General features: G+C 40.3%; 1 protein-coding gene across 15 annotated transcripts in view; it reads right to left on the reverse strand.

The window, feature by feature from the left end:
• syne1b (spectrin repeat containing, nuclear envelope 1b) overlaps window positions 1–14,640 on the reverse strand; it is a 74,598-nt gene that overhangs the window by 44,590 nt on the left and 15,368 nt on the right. For 11 of the 15 annotated variants that reach the window (XM_084915572.1, XM_084915567.1, XM_084915570.1 and 8 more), the window contains 33 exons: window positions 14,276–14,383; window positions 14,059–14,196; window positions 13,445–13,609; window positions 13,241–13,353; window positions 12,972–13,140; window positions 12,797–12,893; window positions 12,661–12,681; window positions 12,166–12,368; window positions 11,847–12,011; window positions 11,565–11,717; window positions 11,338–11,481; window positions 10,748–10,915; window positions 10,472–10,630; window positions 10,223–10,387; window positions 9,928–10,062; window positions 9,575–9,733; window positions 9,179–9,387; window positions 8,573–8,681; window positions 8,224–8,388; window positions 7,544–7,711; window positions 7,252–7,428; window positions 5,296–5,436; window positions 4,988–5,148; window positions 4,645–4,795; window positions 3,460–3,687; window positions 3,263–3,361; window positions 2,961–3,148; window positions 2,659–2,782; window positions 2,399–2,565; window positions 2,151–2,304; window positions 769–1,394; window positions 483–662; window positions 186–336 (listed from right to left, as the gene is read on the reverse strand). In XM_084915572.1, coding sequence (XP_084771698.1) covers window positions 186–336; window positions 483–662; window positions 769–1,394; window positions 2,151–2,304; window positions 2,399–2,565; window positions 2,659–2,782; window positions 2,961–3,148; window positions 3,263–3,361; window positions 3,460–3,687; window positions 4,645–4,795; window positions 4,988–5,148; window positions 5,296–5,436; window positions 7,252–7,428; window positions 7,544–7,711; window positions 8,224–8,388; window positions 8,573–8,681; window positions 9,179–9,387; window positions 9,575–9,733; window positions 9,928–10,062; window positions 10,223–10,387; window positions 10,472–10,630; window positions 10,748–10,915; window positions 11,338–11,481; window positions 11,565–11,717; window positions 11,847–12,011; window positions 12,166–12,368; window positions 12,661–12,681; window positions 12,797–12,893; window positions 12,972–13,140; window positions 13,241–13,353; window positions 13,445–13,609; window positions 14,059–14,196; window positions 14,276–14,383 — 5,460 coding nt within the window. The remainder of the gene's footprint in view (window positions 1–185; window positions 337–482; window positions 663–768; window positions 1,395–2,150; window positions 2,305–2,398; window positions 2,566–2,658; window positions 2,783–2,960; window positions 3,149–3,262; window positions 3,362–3,459; window positions 3,688–4,644; window positions 4,796–4,987; window positions 5,149–5,295; window positions 5,437–7,251; window positions 7,429–7,543; window positions 7,712–8,223; window positions 8,389–8,572; window positions 8,682–9,178; window positions 9,388–9,574; window positions 9,734–9,927; window positions 10,063–10,222; window positions 10,388–10,471; window positions 10,631–10,747; window positions 10,916–11,337; window positions 11,482–11,564; window positions 11,718–11,846; window positions 12,012–12,165; window positions 12,369–12,660; window positions 12,682–12,796; window positions 12,894–12,971; window positions 13,141–13,240; window positions 13,354–13,444; window positions 13,610–14,058; window positions 14,197–14,275; window positions 14,384–14,640) is intronic. The other 4 variants (XM_084915581.1, XM_084915582.1, XM_084915576.1 and 1 more) reach the window with 1 other exon arrangement.

The following is a 14,640-nucleotide window of genomic DNA, read 5'->3' on the forward strand; positions in this document are numbered from 1 at the left end:
ATGTAGTCTTGAACCTCAATATAAGAAAAAGAATAGAGGCATAATTCCTAAAAGCGATTTATATATATATATATATATATATATATATATATATATATATATATATATATATATATATATATATATATATATATATATATATATATATATATATATATATATATATATATATATTTTGTTCCAACCTTGGTTAGTGACCTCCTAGTTTCCTCGTGGTCCTTCAGAACAGAGCTTATCTCAAGCAAAGGTTCAGCACTCTCAATAGTGCTGCTGAGGGAGGCTTTCAGGATTTGGTATTCTCTCATAAGCTCAGTAAGGACACTGCACTGCTCCTGTCTGTCAAACGGAAATGAGTTTGTTTCATTTTAACTATAAATTAACTGGAAAATACAGTAAATTGAAGAAAAATGTGTTTAAAGACACTCAAACACACTTAAAAACATGTTAGAATGAAGGAATCCCCATTGCTTTTACTTCTGTACCTCTCTGCAATGAGCCTCTTGGTGTCTTCCCATGTAGTCTCTAGCAAGCTGATTTCCCTCAGTACCTCTCCAGCCAACTCTGCATCCCTCTGAGCCAGCTGGTTGCCTTTGTCCCTCAGCCACTGCTCCTCATGCTGGTGTGACTGGAGCTCATCCTCTAGCTGATTAAAGAACCGAAGTCTGACACACAGGGGGATAATATGTATAGTTATTGACTATGTTCAGTTGTCAATTTCACCACTAACTTCACATTTGAATTACATCAGATATTGCTGGAATACTTTACCGTTGCTGTAAGCCATGCAGGCTGGGCTCTTTAAGGCTCTGGCGGTCTGCTTTTTCTTCAATATCTTCCACGGCTTTCAGAAGCTGCTCTTTCCGCTGTCTAAATGAAGTCCACAGAGCCCCCAGGGCTTCTGCTTCACTCTGCTTAGTACCAAGCAAGTTCCTCACTGCATCCAGCTCAACACTAAGTGAATCCGCCAGCATGCGACATGACTTAGGAGAACCCTCATCAGCACCAATGTGAAGATGACTTTTGCATAGACTGCTGTCCAGACTGATGGCTAGAGTCTCGAGCTGACTAATGTCTGGGACAATAGTGGTCAGCTCTTGCTGCAGCTCCTCCACTCTTCCACGGTCCCAGCTCCCAGCACTTTCAACAGTCTGTCTCAGACCCCGCAAAACTCCAGTCACCACACTGTGGGTCTGCAAAAAAGCCTCGAGCCTCTCCAGGCACTCCAACTGGAGCTCGGCTATATTGTGGGCCTCCATATAGGGCTGCAGACAGCTGTCTGCTCTGCTACGTAGAAGCTGTGCATCACCAGGCTCACAGAACTGACAGAGCTTCTCGGTTTGCTGCTCCAAACTCTCTCTCACACTGGACTGCTTCTGCAGGGCCACCTGCATCTCCTGTAAGATGCAAGTTTTAGAGAATCAGCTGTTGCTCTGAAAGCTCAATTCCTCTGCCTATTTCCTTTTATCTTGGAGAAAAGCATGTTGGTTTTGTCAGTCATAGCCTTTAAAAAAGGCTATTGAATGTTACATTCAGTTCAATTCAGTTCAATTCATATTTAATTTAAATAGCACCAAATCACAACAACAGTTGTAATACAGAGAAAACAGAGAAAACTGTTTGGCGACAGTGGGAAGGCAAAACTCCCCTTTTAACAGGAAGAAACCTCCAGAAGAACCAGGCTCAAGGAGGGGTGGCCATCTGTTTCTGGGTTGGGGGTTTACATCTAAATTTAGCAAAATTTGGGTATTTTAGAGACTTGTATTTTTTTTAAACATTTGACTGATTTGATTTCCTTTTTTTTTAATATGTATGTGTGGTTGTGACTTTAAGATCAAATAGACATACAATGTCACCCTGCGCTACACAGAAAAGGTATGCATCTTATACTTCAATAAAGACAGATAGCAGCATCAATAGATATTCAGTAAATGGAAAAGTTGGCATGGTGGTAAAATGGTAAGCAGTGTTGCCTCACAGCAAGAACAGCTTGAGTCCTTTTCTTTTGATTAACCAGAGTTAAGAGATAAAGTGATGTATTTTTGTGTCTTAAAGGGTGGCTTAACAATGTTTAGGTAAACCTGTCTTTTCAGCATGTCTTTGCCACGGGTGTATTAGGGATGCAAATGTAAGAAAAACATTTCAGTTCTTACCTTTACTTGTGCTGCAGCAGGTTGCAGTTTGCCGATATTGATTTGAGGAAATGAGTGCAGATTTGAGAGCATGTTCTCACTCCATTGGCAGAATTTAAGCAAGGCCTGGTCAAACTGCTCTACCAGTGAAAGGTGGCTCTGAAGCTCTGAGATTCTGGAGTAGAAAAAGGCTCCATGGTAACTCCACAATTTAGTTAGTGCAAGACAAGCTTTAAAATTAAATTTGCAGTCAGACTATTTCATTGTACCTTTGAGGGAGAACTTCATTTTGGACATGCAATCTCCTCTGCAGGGTTTCAAGCTCATCTTTCAGCTGACTAACTCTCTCTCCCTCTGCAGTGGGATACAATGATGTCCCCAAAGATGCCAGTTCAGCATGAGCCCTCTCAAGGGATTGAACCTCAGAGTGCAAGACCTGCAAGGAAAAAGTATTCATCCATGTTGTTACAATAATATATTATTAATTGAATTCTGTTTCATAGTTAAACTGTGTCTGTATAAATTGTACCTGCAAATCCTGTATCTCGCCGCGGAGCTTGGCTTTATCTGCTGACAGGAACGGACTTTCTGGTTTGGACGCAGATTCACTTCTCTCCAAGCAGGAAACAAAGTTTGAATGCTGCTTCTCATACCTGAAGGACATCAGAAACATTGGAATTGTAAGATTTATTTACAGAGTTGGGTGCACTTTGCTTCATAGGGAGACACGGCTCTGTTTTGTCTATTGTCCATATCAAATGTAACTATCAGCATTTCTTAATTTTATCCTAAAGCTTTTAAAATGACTATGCTACATACAGTAATCCATACTTTTGCCAAAGGGAGAGCAGGTTTTCCAAAGTGCTCTGTTTGTCCTTTGCTTCCTGTACATGCTGGTCATAGGTGGTGTTTAGCTCTGTCACAGTCCGCTCTGCTTGCTCTTTGTCACTCAGTCGACGGACGCCAGCCGACAGCGACAGCAAGGTTCCTTTCAGCCGTTCCAGACACTGACAGGCATCCTGGAGAATAATAACACATGGCAGTGACCAACAAAGCCTCAACCTGCACTCTAGTACCATTACTGGTATTTAAAGTTAACTCGCAAAATGAGCAATTGTAGAAAGAAATAATACCATGTGGTTTTGAAGGGCTTTGTAGGTCTCTGATGAGGAGGTGCAGGATTTGATAGGATGCTCCAGGTTTGTATACAGCTCACTAAGAGATGCTTGTACCTGACAGAAAATTAAGACCCGATTAACTCCATTAATTATTATCTCTCTAATCTTTTCTATATACCAAAGTGCAGCAGTATCAGTCAGTGAATATATACCTCCTCTAGGCTCATTTTGAACTTCTGCTGGTGAGAAGAGCTTTCCTCCAGCTGTCCATCAAGCTGCTGAACGCTCTCCTTCAGCTCCTCCCAGTACCTGCCGATTTGGGTCAAACGAGCCTTGATGCGAGCCGCCTCCCCCGAAGACACAAACTGAGCCAGGGCCTGGGAGTCTGTCTCCAGCTGAGAAAGAACCTCCGCTCGAGACTGAAGTCCTGCCGCAACAGCCTGAAAAAGCAAGACAATTAAACTGTAATAAAGTCCAAATAAGATCTTTATGACTCAGTCAGTGTTCCTCAATCTAAAAAGAGGTTCTGCCCACAATTAAATCACCAGTAGTTACTGTTTTTTTTTCAGTAAGGACTAATTAGGAAGGAAGCTCTTTGTTGGGCTAGTAGCTGTTAAACATAGTCAGACAGAATAAGGCATTCATTTTTATAATCCCAAATTAATAATAAATAGACGATGTGTCCCTTTTACTGAATTTCCCAGAGGAACCCATCCGAGGGATTAATAATAAAGTTTCATCTAATCTTTTATTAAAGGTAATAAGTTAATGGCGATACATGCACGAATGTGAGTCATCAGACCACAATCTATTTCTATTGTCTCATCATTCAGATCTGATGTGTGTATCCTCAAATGTAGTAATCTTCTATCTAATGTGTATTTGATGCACATATATGATAGCCTGCATACAGTTTATAAAGATTTCCGACCCCATCTTGCCATCACAATTTGGCCCCTTGTTAAAGTTGTTAGGATACTTAACCTCTGCCATTACTAAACTGTTCAAGTGTTGCCCAGTGTATCCCAACAGCCAATATTTTCTCTGGGGTTTTGTGCCTTAAATGCCATCTTCCAATTTTTCAGGAAATTTAAGTTTCACCCTCAGAGCAAATTTGTCAAAACTGTGACAGCTTGAGGAAGTCAGATACAAACCACAGACTTCATGAGTGGCTCTTTTTCTCATCTGTGTTAAAGACAGGGGGTTGCTGTGGGTGTCAACGAGAGAGACAGTCTCGATGGGCAAAGCAATATTGCACTGTTGCTTCCAATGGCCTCTTCAGACACCTTATCAATTTTAGCTTTAATGTCTTGGCTTTGTGGTTATTGTTTGCTGGCTAATATTACTTGGTTTTATGGTTTTAAAGGGTTGGAGCGTTATAATACACACTACGGTACCTTGAGTGTGTCGATCTGTTCCTCCAGAGGCAAAGTAGAAGACTTCATTGCATCCAGCTGTTTTTCCTTTTCAGATATCCATAAGGAAAAGGCTTCAAATCCAGCTCCAAACTGATCCCACTGGTCTTTCATTTCTTCCAGATTTTTGACACTGGGGAAGCAAAAATGATAAATTATATAAGTTTTAGCTGCAAGCAATGCCTGATATTCATGTTAGGTGTAAGACAGCTAAATTTACTACTGCACATGTCAGTCAGCACATTCTCAAATGCACCAATGTGTGTATGCGTATGTGTGTTTCCGAACAAAATAAAAGCTTTAATCGATGAATCTATTTTCTTACTCTTTTTTCAGCCCAGACTCTACTTTATCCACTTGTTCGCTGAGAGAACGGGCTTGCTGTAAAAGCAGAGTCTTGTTTTTGGGGCCCAGCTGGATTTCTGCTGATCTCTTCAGCAACGTGTTCATATGTAAGGCCTTTGCTTCACATTGCTTCAGCAGCACCTGCTCACAAAACGGCAACATTTAGTATAGTTTTCTACAGTATTGATCTAACCCATACCTTTCAGTTTAAATGTTAAGAGTCAACCAAAAGATATTTTTTGGTTTTGTTTATTTGTTTGGTTTTTTAACTTAAAAAAGAAGACTTACTCTGGCCTGATCAAGTTCAACTGCCAGACTTTCTGGACTGCTGAAGTTCAAGTCTCTCTCCATTGTTGAGCGTGCTTTGTTAACAAACTCATGAACTGCTTCCTGTTGGCTGTCAAACTCCTGCCAGGCTGCCAGCGTGACCTGGGAATGACAATCGTCAAACTCATTAAGGTCAGATCAGCATTATTTTTAGATCCATTCATTGTGTTTAGTGCTGTTATCAAACCTTCATATTTAAATGTTATAGCAAGATAATAATCATCCCCCAGTGGCAGAAAAAACACGTAAAGATCACACTAACAGAACACAATGACACAACACTATACCAAACCTGCTCGGTATGACTATTATGTATGCAAATGACACCATAGCGTCAGCACCTATTAGCAGGGGTGATGAGTCAGCACTGCTAACACTTGACAAAAACCACACCATACAAGGCAGCAACTGCACAAACATTAAATTCATCGGTGTTCACATTACTGATTATCAGTATAACCGCTAGCATAAAAAAGGCTGAACTTAAATTTCCATTTCAACACTAACCCCTCATCTCAACAGCCTATAGCAGCACCATGAAGAATAACATATCTGACTCACTGCAGCGAGGCATCCTTAGAGCTGTAATGCTTCTCAAAGAACAGTACTCCATTAGAAAATATCAGTCAGACCTTTCAATCCTCTATACATAACATTTTCCTTTACTTACTTCATTCATTTATTTATACGCAGCAACACACATTAGCTTATATAATATATAGTATAATGTAACTGTGTCAGAGTCCTGGAGAGAGTAAACATGCAAAACAATATAAAAACACATAAAGGGGAAGCACTGTGAATAAAAGTAAGCTTAATAATAAAAAAGGCCTCAAACTTCACAACAACAGATGCTGAACTGAGCAATACTGAGGACTACACAAGAGTAGAGAGTCAGTTAGAGCAGAGAGAAAATGAACAATTTGACTATTATCAGAAAAAACTTCTTACGCAATAGAGTTCACTTTGACTTTGACTCACACTTTAACAAAATAATATGAGAGCAAAGCGGTGGAGCGATAATGCGTGCTTCCACTTGGTAACCTTACATGATATCATAACATTCATTACCATAGTTACGCAGATGATACACAGATATATGTTTCTACAGAGCCATGTGATAATGATCTACTCATCTCATTAGCACTTGACATTAACAAATTGATGACTATAAACGCCTTAAAACTTAATAGAAACAAACTGGAATTTTCTTTTTTAAATTGGCCCTAAAACCAAACATGATCTGCCTTTTCATGAGTTGGGGACATCACCTGACATAGTACAGCCACAAATTAAAAGTCTTGGGCTTTATTTTAGATTCTGGTTTGAACCATTATTGGTTCCACCATTCTTCCATCTTAGGATTATCGCCAAAGTACGAAGTTTCCTGCCATGACTCTGAAAAACACCTTCTCAGTAGACTGCAACTTATCTAGAACCACATGAAATATGAAGGTAATGAACAAAAACAAATCATTCCAGTTTTAGCAGAGCTACATTGGCTTCCAGTTTCTTACAGAGTTAATTTTAAAATACTCTTACTTGCATATAAAATCCATTTTTTTTACTTCCTCCTCCTCCTCCCCCAAATATTTCTTAATATGGTTTTATGGGTGTAAAACCCTTTGAGCCTGTACTTATACTAGGTTATACAAATTGAATTGAATTAAATTGAATTTAATAATACAATTGCTAAATTGATCACTACACCAGGATTAAGCTCAGATCCTGGGAATAACTTTTCACACCATATGCTCATTTCACCAGAATTATTCAGAGCACAGTGTCACAAAAAGAACTTTATGACTTTAGTGGGTGAAGAAGCATGCATCAAAAACACTGTTTCATCACTTTATCCAGTGTATCAGTGTATCAAAAGCGTTCATTGCTTTCAGATCAGTCTTAAACACTGCTCACCTCAAGGCTTTGCTCCTGTGAATCCATATTCTGTTCCATTTTGCTAAGTGTGTTCTCTAAACTCTGCAGGTCCTGTTGCAGAGTCTCCCCCAATCCTTCCTCAGCCTGGAGTTGCTGGCCTCTGGTGAAAAGGTGCTGAACATCCTTCCTCTTTAGTTTCAGGCGTTTTAATAGTTGCTATTGGGAAACATTAAAATTGTTTGGTTATCAGAATCAAATTCAATAAGAAAATCAAGCAAAAACAAAATCCAAAGCACGGTAATGTGGAATTATTTGTTTAGTCTAAGGATACCTGATGAACAAGCAGCATCTGTTGGGCTTCTCTAGCAGTTGAGCAGTCCAGTATTTTAGTAACCTCAGCCTGAGCCTCTTTCTGCCCCTGAAGCAGGTCTTCCAGTGTAGTTTGTACCTCTTCTCTGAATTGTACACAATCCCCAACAGCCAGCACCATCTTCTCAGCCTGATTAAAGACATCAGAGAAAACGCAACGCTGTCACAAACAATACTTACGCTTGGATATTGCTATTGTCTGCTTCTGTTGGCTGGAAAATGTCAGTTTCATGATGTCAACTGTAACAATATTTAATAACTCATATCTTAGACTGTAGCTGATGAGAGATATTTTGATAAAATTCAGTGGTCTCACTTATATGGTCCACAGGCCAGAGCCATCCTGTCAAGAGGATGACTGCACAGCATGAAAATTTATATCTTAAAATTGGAGGGAAATCATTTATAATCCCCTGTTTTCTGTTAAAAAGTAAAATATGACTGTGATTTAGATCTACATATGAAGTATTTGTGCCTAATTTTTGAATAAATTATTGGTTTGTTAAAGACTAGTAGGTCCAACTCACTAAAATGAGTTTCACACTCTTCATACTATATCTGTATTCACAGTTTATTTTTACTGTATGGTATTTTAATTGTTTTTGGCACCTTAAGATAAAAACATGTGAGAACATCACTTACCTCTAACAGAGAAGCGAGAAGACCCTTAAAATCAGTGGAGAGCTTGCTCAGTGCACTTCCTTGCCTCTGGGCATCGCTGTCAGCACAGATTTCAATCAGTACAGCCATACGGCTTTTCAGCCAGCCAAGATTCCCCTCCTGTAGCTCTGCATCATTCCTCAGCTCCTGCACACAACAACAGAGTGTGATACGACCCGTGTGGACAAAAGTCACCTGACTCGGAGTGTTTATACAGTAACATCCTCAGACACGACACTGAGAAGCCTATTAGATATCAGATGTGACACACCACAGAAGAAAATGGGAAAGGAAGTAAACAGTTTGGACTTTAGGAAGAGGACTAACTCACCGTTATGGTAGCCTTCACCGTGCCATATTTATTGGGGTCATTAGCTCGGTTTCTCAGCATCCTTAGTTGGCTTTCTTTAGATATAAGCCAACAGGAAAGTTCAGCGTATCTGTTTGACACCAAAAACAAATCTCATGAAAACCTTGAACAGCACTTTAAATTTATACAGAAAATGAGTACTTCTCTAAATATATATATATATATATATATATAATTAAATATCAGATGCACTACGGAAGCTGGGATAGACTCCAGCCCCCCGTGACCCTGATAAAGATAAGTGGAGGAGAATGGATGGACATAATTTGGAATCTGTGATCTTTGCACCAAAAACTGAAAACACTCGTAACTGCTACAACTGCTGTTCTTTTTCTCAAGTGAATGCAAAAATGTTAACATGATTACATCGGGCATGCCAGGAATGTGTGGCACCGCCTGGCAATTACAAACACACAGTTTTATTGCTGCAGCGCCACAAAACACAAGGTTAAATTCTAAACACAGCTCAGGCCTCTTCTTGCAAGTATGTGCGTATGTGACATTTACAGAAAGTGTTTACACTGAAAGAAATTAATCATAATGACTAATTTTATAACATCATTGCACCTTTTGTTGTACTCTTTCCATTTATCTTGGTGCTGCATTAGCTTCTGGTGAGTGTTCTCAATCTCCTCCCGGACCTCAGCAAAGTCCTTTCTTGCCGTCTCCAAGGTCTGGTGAGCCAGGTCACCCTCGGGGAGTTTTTGACAAAGTTCCTCCATCAGCTGCAGCCTTTTCTCACATATAGACTGTGGACCCTTTTCCCTAAAGAAGGCCTGAAGGCCATTTATATAAAGCAGAAAATGCATGTGAATCCAAGGCAAAACAAAATGCTGTTAAGCTGGGTGACAGGAAAGAGCTTCAGCTCTTGACACACTGTTACTGTGCGAGGCAGTGAATTGATTCACACTGAGTTAATCAATACATGTAACCAGGCCAGCCAGCCATCTACACTGTGCTTACCCTGTGCTCCTTAATGAGCCTTTCGCTCCCCATGCTAGCCAGGTGGCGGTTTTCCCTGGTCAGCTCTGCCTGGCACTCTTGCAGTGACAACATCAGCTTGCTTCTTTCCACCTCCACCTTCAGATGCAGGAGATGAAAGGGAGCATCTGTCTGTATATCCTGAAAAAGGAGAAAGACAACAGCAAAGCTGTCAGACTCTGAGCAGCACAGTTTGTTTGCACCAACTTTTTGAAAAGCTGCAGAGAGAGTTTCAGTCATTCCAGTACATTTTAAGAATTTCCTACTATCTTATAAAAGTCATATTGAGATTGAAAACATTTTAAATTAATGGATTAAACATCCTTGACACCAACCTTCCAGTGTTTATGCAGCTTTCTAACTGTTTCCTGCAGTGACTGCTGCTCCTGCTCCGGCAAAATGTCTGTCAGCTCATCACAAGCTTTCAGGAAAGTGTTCAAGACCCGCTGGTCGAGCTGTCCAAAGAACTCCTGAAAAAACCCATAACTGCTCATCATGTTTAACACTTTGCACAGACTATACTTTGTTTCATTGTTGTACATGTTACTGCACTGGGATTCAATATCGTGTATACTGTCATAAACTGATATGAACAATCTAAAACATCTGAATCTGGCAAAGTACACTCACAGTGTGTTTCTTCAGCAGCTCTTCTGGGTTGCCTCTTTCTGTCAGAAAGTTCTGTGCCATTTTAAGAACCTTCTCCAGCTCTATCCGTGACTCATCAAATCTCTTCATTAGACTGCTGTTGGCCTCCACATGTTTTCTCCACTCTGTGGACTCTTTAATCAAGTTCTAGGCACAAAACAAGTCATTTTTAGTGCTAAAATAATTCAGTCACTGATTACGGTGGAGAAGACAGCAGGTCTTGATGTTTACCTGTGATGAGGTCTGCAGGTCTGCTACCCGTTTCTGCAGTAGACCCATATCCATATGCTCAAGGGTTTTACTACTGTTCATTATTTTCTGGATGGTCTGGTGGTCTTTCTCTATTACTGTCAGACACTTCTTACAGCTATGTGTGAAGGTTGCCAGTTCCTGCAGTATTAAATGACAGGTAGGGTGTTAGCCTACCTACCTTTAGGCTAAAACATACATAAATCTGCTCGAAATCCGAACTACTAAAATGCCTCAGTGTATTTCACAGTTACTCACCTGGCATTTCTGTTTAAAGTCTACCGGTCCCTCCGAGTCGGTGGTGCTGGTGATATGACTAGCCTTCTCCAGAGCTTGGTAGAAGCCTGTGATATTCTTCTCCATTTCCTCCAGTGGAGGTAAAAGCGATTGAGACTCCCGAAGCAGAGGCAAACATCTCTCCCTTATCTGATTGGAGGAGAGAAATGGTAATAATATTTCATCATAAGAAACTTCATTATCCTTATGTTCAATACAGGTTATCCACTTTTAAAATTATGGGGTTTTTTTTAAATGTCAGTATGTAAAAACAAAATGTTCTATTAGAGTAAAAAAGCGGTTTAGCTTTTATTTTATTAATAAAAATGGTACATTTGATGTTGTAGGAAGTGGCAGTTCTTGATTTAATTTTAATAAACCATGGGCTAGAAAATCTAAGAGGTTAAATCTCACAGCTTGGATTTCATTTAAAGACCTCCTTTGCTCAGGAATACAAAGTAGTGCAAAAAAGCTAATAAAGTAAGTAAGATGCAGTGGTGTTAAGCAGCAGGATTTCTATTTTAATCACACATTAAAGTAAGGCCATGTAATCTATATAGACTTGTACACACGTTACTCAGCTGCTCTTTGATTGAAGCCATCACAGTCATCATCTGTGAAACTTCCTCTTGTGGAGTGTCTTTGGTTAACAGCTGAGCTGTGCGGCTTGCTGCCTTACAAGCTGCTTCCATAGCTGGCAATTTGTGCTTGATTTCCTAGAGGAAGTTGGAAAAAATTATGATATATCATATAATAGAGAATACATAAGGATTTGTCTAAGTTGAGAAAGCAGATTTACCTCAACATCTTGGACAAAGGCTCTGCAATTTAGAAAAGATACTTGGATAGGAGCTGTCATCTTCTCATTGGTTGCATCCATGAACATCTTCAGTGTATTAATCCCGTCTTGGTAGTCTTGCCTCAATTTATCCACCTCATCCGCTCTTGCATACTGCAAGTGAAATAAAAGATACCACAATATTTTTGTCCAAATCGTTAAAACTTGCAGCTGTTTGGATAAAAACTACAATTCGACATTTTTTGGTGGTGCATGTGTTGTTCCAAAGTGTGTTGCATTTACATGTTTGACTTTAACAAACAGTTCCCTCCATCTCCCGTTCAGCAGCAGAAGTTGCTGCTTTAGATCCCGTGAGACCGTATCGTCACACGTCTCAATGAGAAAGTTCCCGGCATCGTTCATGTCCATGTGCTGCTGGATCCAGTGGGAGAAGTTTCTGAAAAAGTCCTGTAACAAAGAAAAATAAAAAAGGCAACACAACTTTAACTGTACACTCCTTGGCCAAAGAGAAAAATATGCTTTTCTTTCTATTCATGTTTTTAAAAAATCAACATAAATTGTACAGAAAATATTGTTTTTTCTATTATCTGAATGCACTTACACGTTTGGCATTCTCTGACTGGCTGAGCATCTGCTCTGCATCCTCTAGCCAAGCCTGCAGAGCTGCCACTGTGCTGCTGTACTTCTCCCAGTTAGCGATCACCTCCTCCAGCATGCTCCGTACACTGCGCACCTCCAAAGCCAGGTTCTTCCACTGAGCTGTGGTATCACTGAGGAATTTACTCACCCCCTCTGCTTCATCAACTTAAAACAGAAAATAGAAACAGTAGTTCAGTTAAACCAAAATCTGCATGGTTGCCACCTGTATACAAAGCATTTGATTATGTCCGCTGATGATTTGGCCTCATGGTTGATGCTGGTGTGTTAGGTCAGAAAAATCATGCTAAAAAAGCATTCAAATTATTGTTACTGCATGCATTATGCATGATTTCATAGTTTGGGGATTTTAAAGAGAGAGAAACGAGAAGTGCAGCCCCCTATTTGCAGACAGAAATGGCTCAGGATCAGGCAAAGTTTGGACTGTTTTTGGACTTACCTCTGTTACAGGTCTTAGACCCTGTAACGTGAAATCAACAGTAAGTCTGTTTACTAGAAGCCCAAATTAAAACACTTGCATATAGTATGCACAAAATAAAAAAGCAGCTTATAAATAAAAAAGCAAAGAGACTTACTTGAACTGTCAGATTTAACATAAACCTCTGCAGCTTGCTTGAGACCTGTGAAGATTGTCTCATACTGCTCAAAAAATCTGTGGCCTTCAACGAATGTCTGAAACAGAAAGAGAAACGCTCGTTGGTTTGATGTCTTTTAAAAAGCCAGACTACAATTCCTATGATTTCAACTTACAAGGTAGCTTTGCAAGAGGAGTTCAACTGAATCCCGTCGGCCATATTTAATGATCCACGACTTGAGTTTTGATTCAGCCAACATAAGAAATGCCATCAGTCGATACTTCATTTCCCAGAATTCCAGCTTAATCAAGTGAGCGTGTGATGATGTAGACACAAAGTTGAACCTGCAAATTAAACAAATGGTCTGTTATTATTTTGAAAAGTGCAAAAAAAGAAATCATGAAACGGCAAAGAAAAATGCACTTATCCTGACAAAGATCTTACCGTTCTGCCATATCCTGGAGCTGCTCAGGTGGGACAGGCACCCCATTCACCGATCTGTCCCTGTGGATCTGCTGAAAGGTTTGCCTGTGGGACTCCAAGCTTTTCAATACCTCCTGTAAAATGAAACAAGCGCCTGTTTCTTCATACCGTCCAAAACAAAGTTAACCCCACAACACGTAAAGACTAAAAGGTAAGCTATGCTACCTTATGCTGCTCTAGTTTTCTGTGAAGAACATTGGCTGTCTCCTCATGAGCATGTTGGATGGGAATGTCCTCTCTCAGAGCCATCTCGGCTCTGTGCAGCCAGGCGCCAATCACTCCCAGAGGCCCAGGCAGGGACTTGTCCAGATGGATGTGCCAGTCGAGCAGCTGCAATTGACACTCATTAAACAAAACCACTCTACCAAAGCAAGATCCCACCGTACAGGAGGCTATGCTGGGCATAACATTTCCACATGGTCACAAGCAATCAGGCCACAAAAGAGTGTTATGCAAGTCTAGACAAGCTGTGGAGGTCTCGAGGAGTAGACCGCCCCGTGAACAAAATCGCCTCTGTTCCCATCTCCTCCCCCTCTGAACAAACCGCTTGCACCCCACTGAACTTTCATTGGCAACGAGTAAATAGATGAACCCTGACTGGTGTTTCTCAGAGCCTCCAGTGCATCAATCCAATCTTTTTAGCCAAGAAAAGAACAACAATTAAAAAAGAATGATTATTGCTAATCATCAGATTTTATTTAATTCATGTGTGGTTAATTATCACAAAATTTCCTGCTGTCTATGTGGCCCATAATGAATTATTCATGCAGTACAATTACCCTGGTAGACACACGGTCCCAGGCCTGCTTGACCAGAGCTTGATCCACAGAGAGCTTGCCATCCTTTTGGACTGGCTGTAAGAGTGGATCTGTCTGCTTTTTCTTCATTTCATACTGAACACGGAAGTTCTTAAATGCCTAAAAAAAAGGAGACACACATTGCTAAATGAGTTTTCCAAAGAAGAATGCTACAGTCCATTTGCCACACCTCACTAACCTGGTACTTGTCAGCAAGGCTTCCCTCTGTTCCTTGGGCCCGGAGCACATCTCTCTCCAGCTGATCTAAAAACACCTTTAGTTCTCTCAGCATCTTCCGCTCCTCTCTCTGTCACAATCAGCAGACATACAGCTTAGATTGGGAACAGACCTAATCTCTTTCATTATAAGCAGGCCAATGGGAATCTCAAGTAAAAATGACATGCCGAACACACACAGTTAAAGATTAGACTCAAGACTCAACTTGCAAAGAGACCCACACGCAAACACAACCTCTACATTTAAGGACTAAATAGTTTTAAAAGTTAAGGTAGAAGAAAAGGGTGTACAGACAGTATCTTGTTAGAAACTCTGATTTAGTCTTTT

This window comes from Perissodus microlepis, chromosome 19, assembly GCF_051167445.1.
Source record: "Perissodus microlepis isolate ML-2025 ecotype Zambia chromosome 19, ASM5116744v1, whole genome shotgun sequence".
In the NCBI taxonomy this organism is placed as follows: Eukaryota; Metazoa; Chordata; class Actinopteri; order Cichliformes; family Cichlidae; genus Perissodus; species Perissodus microlepis.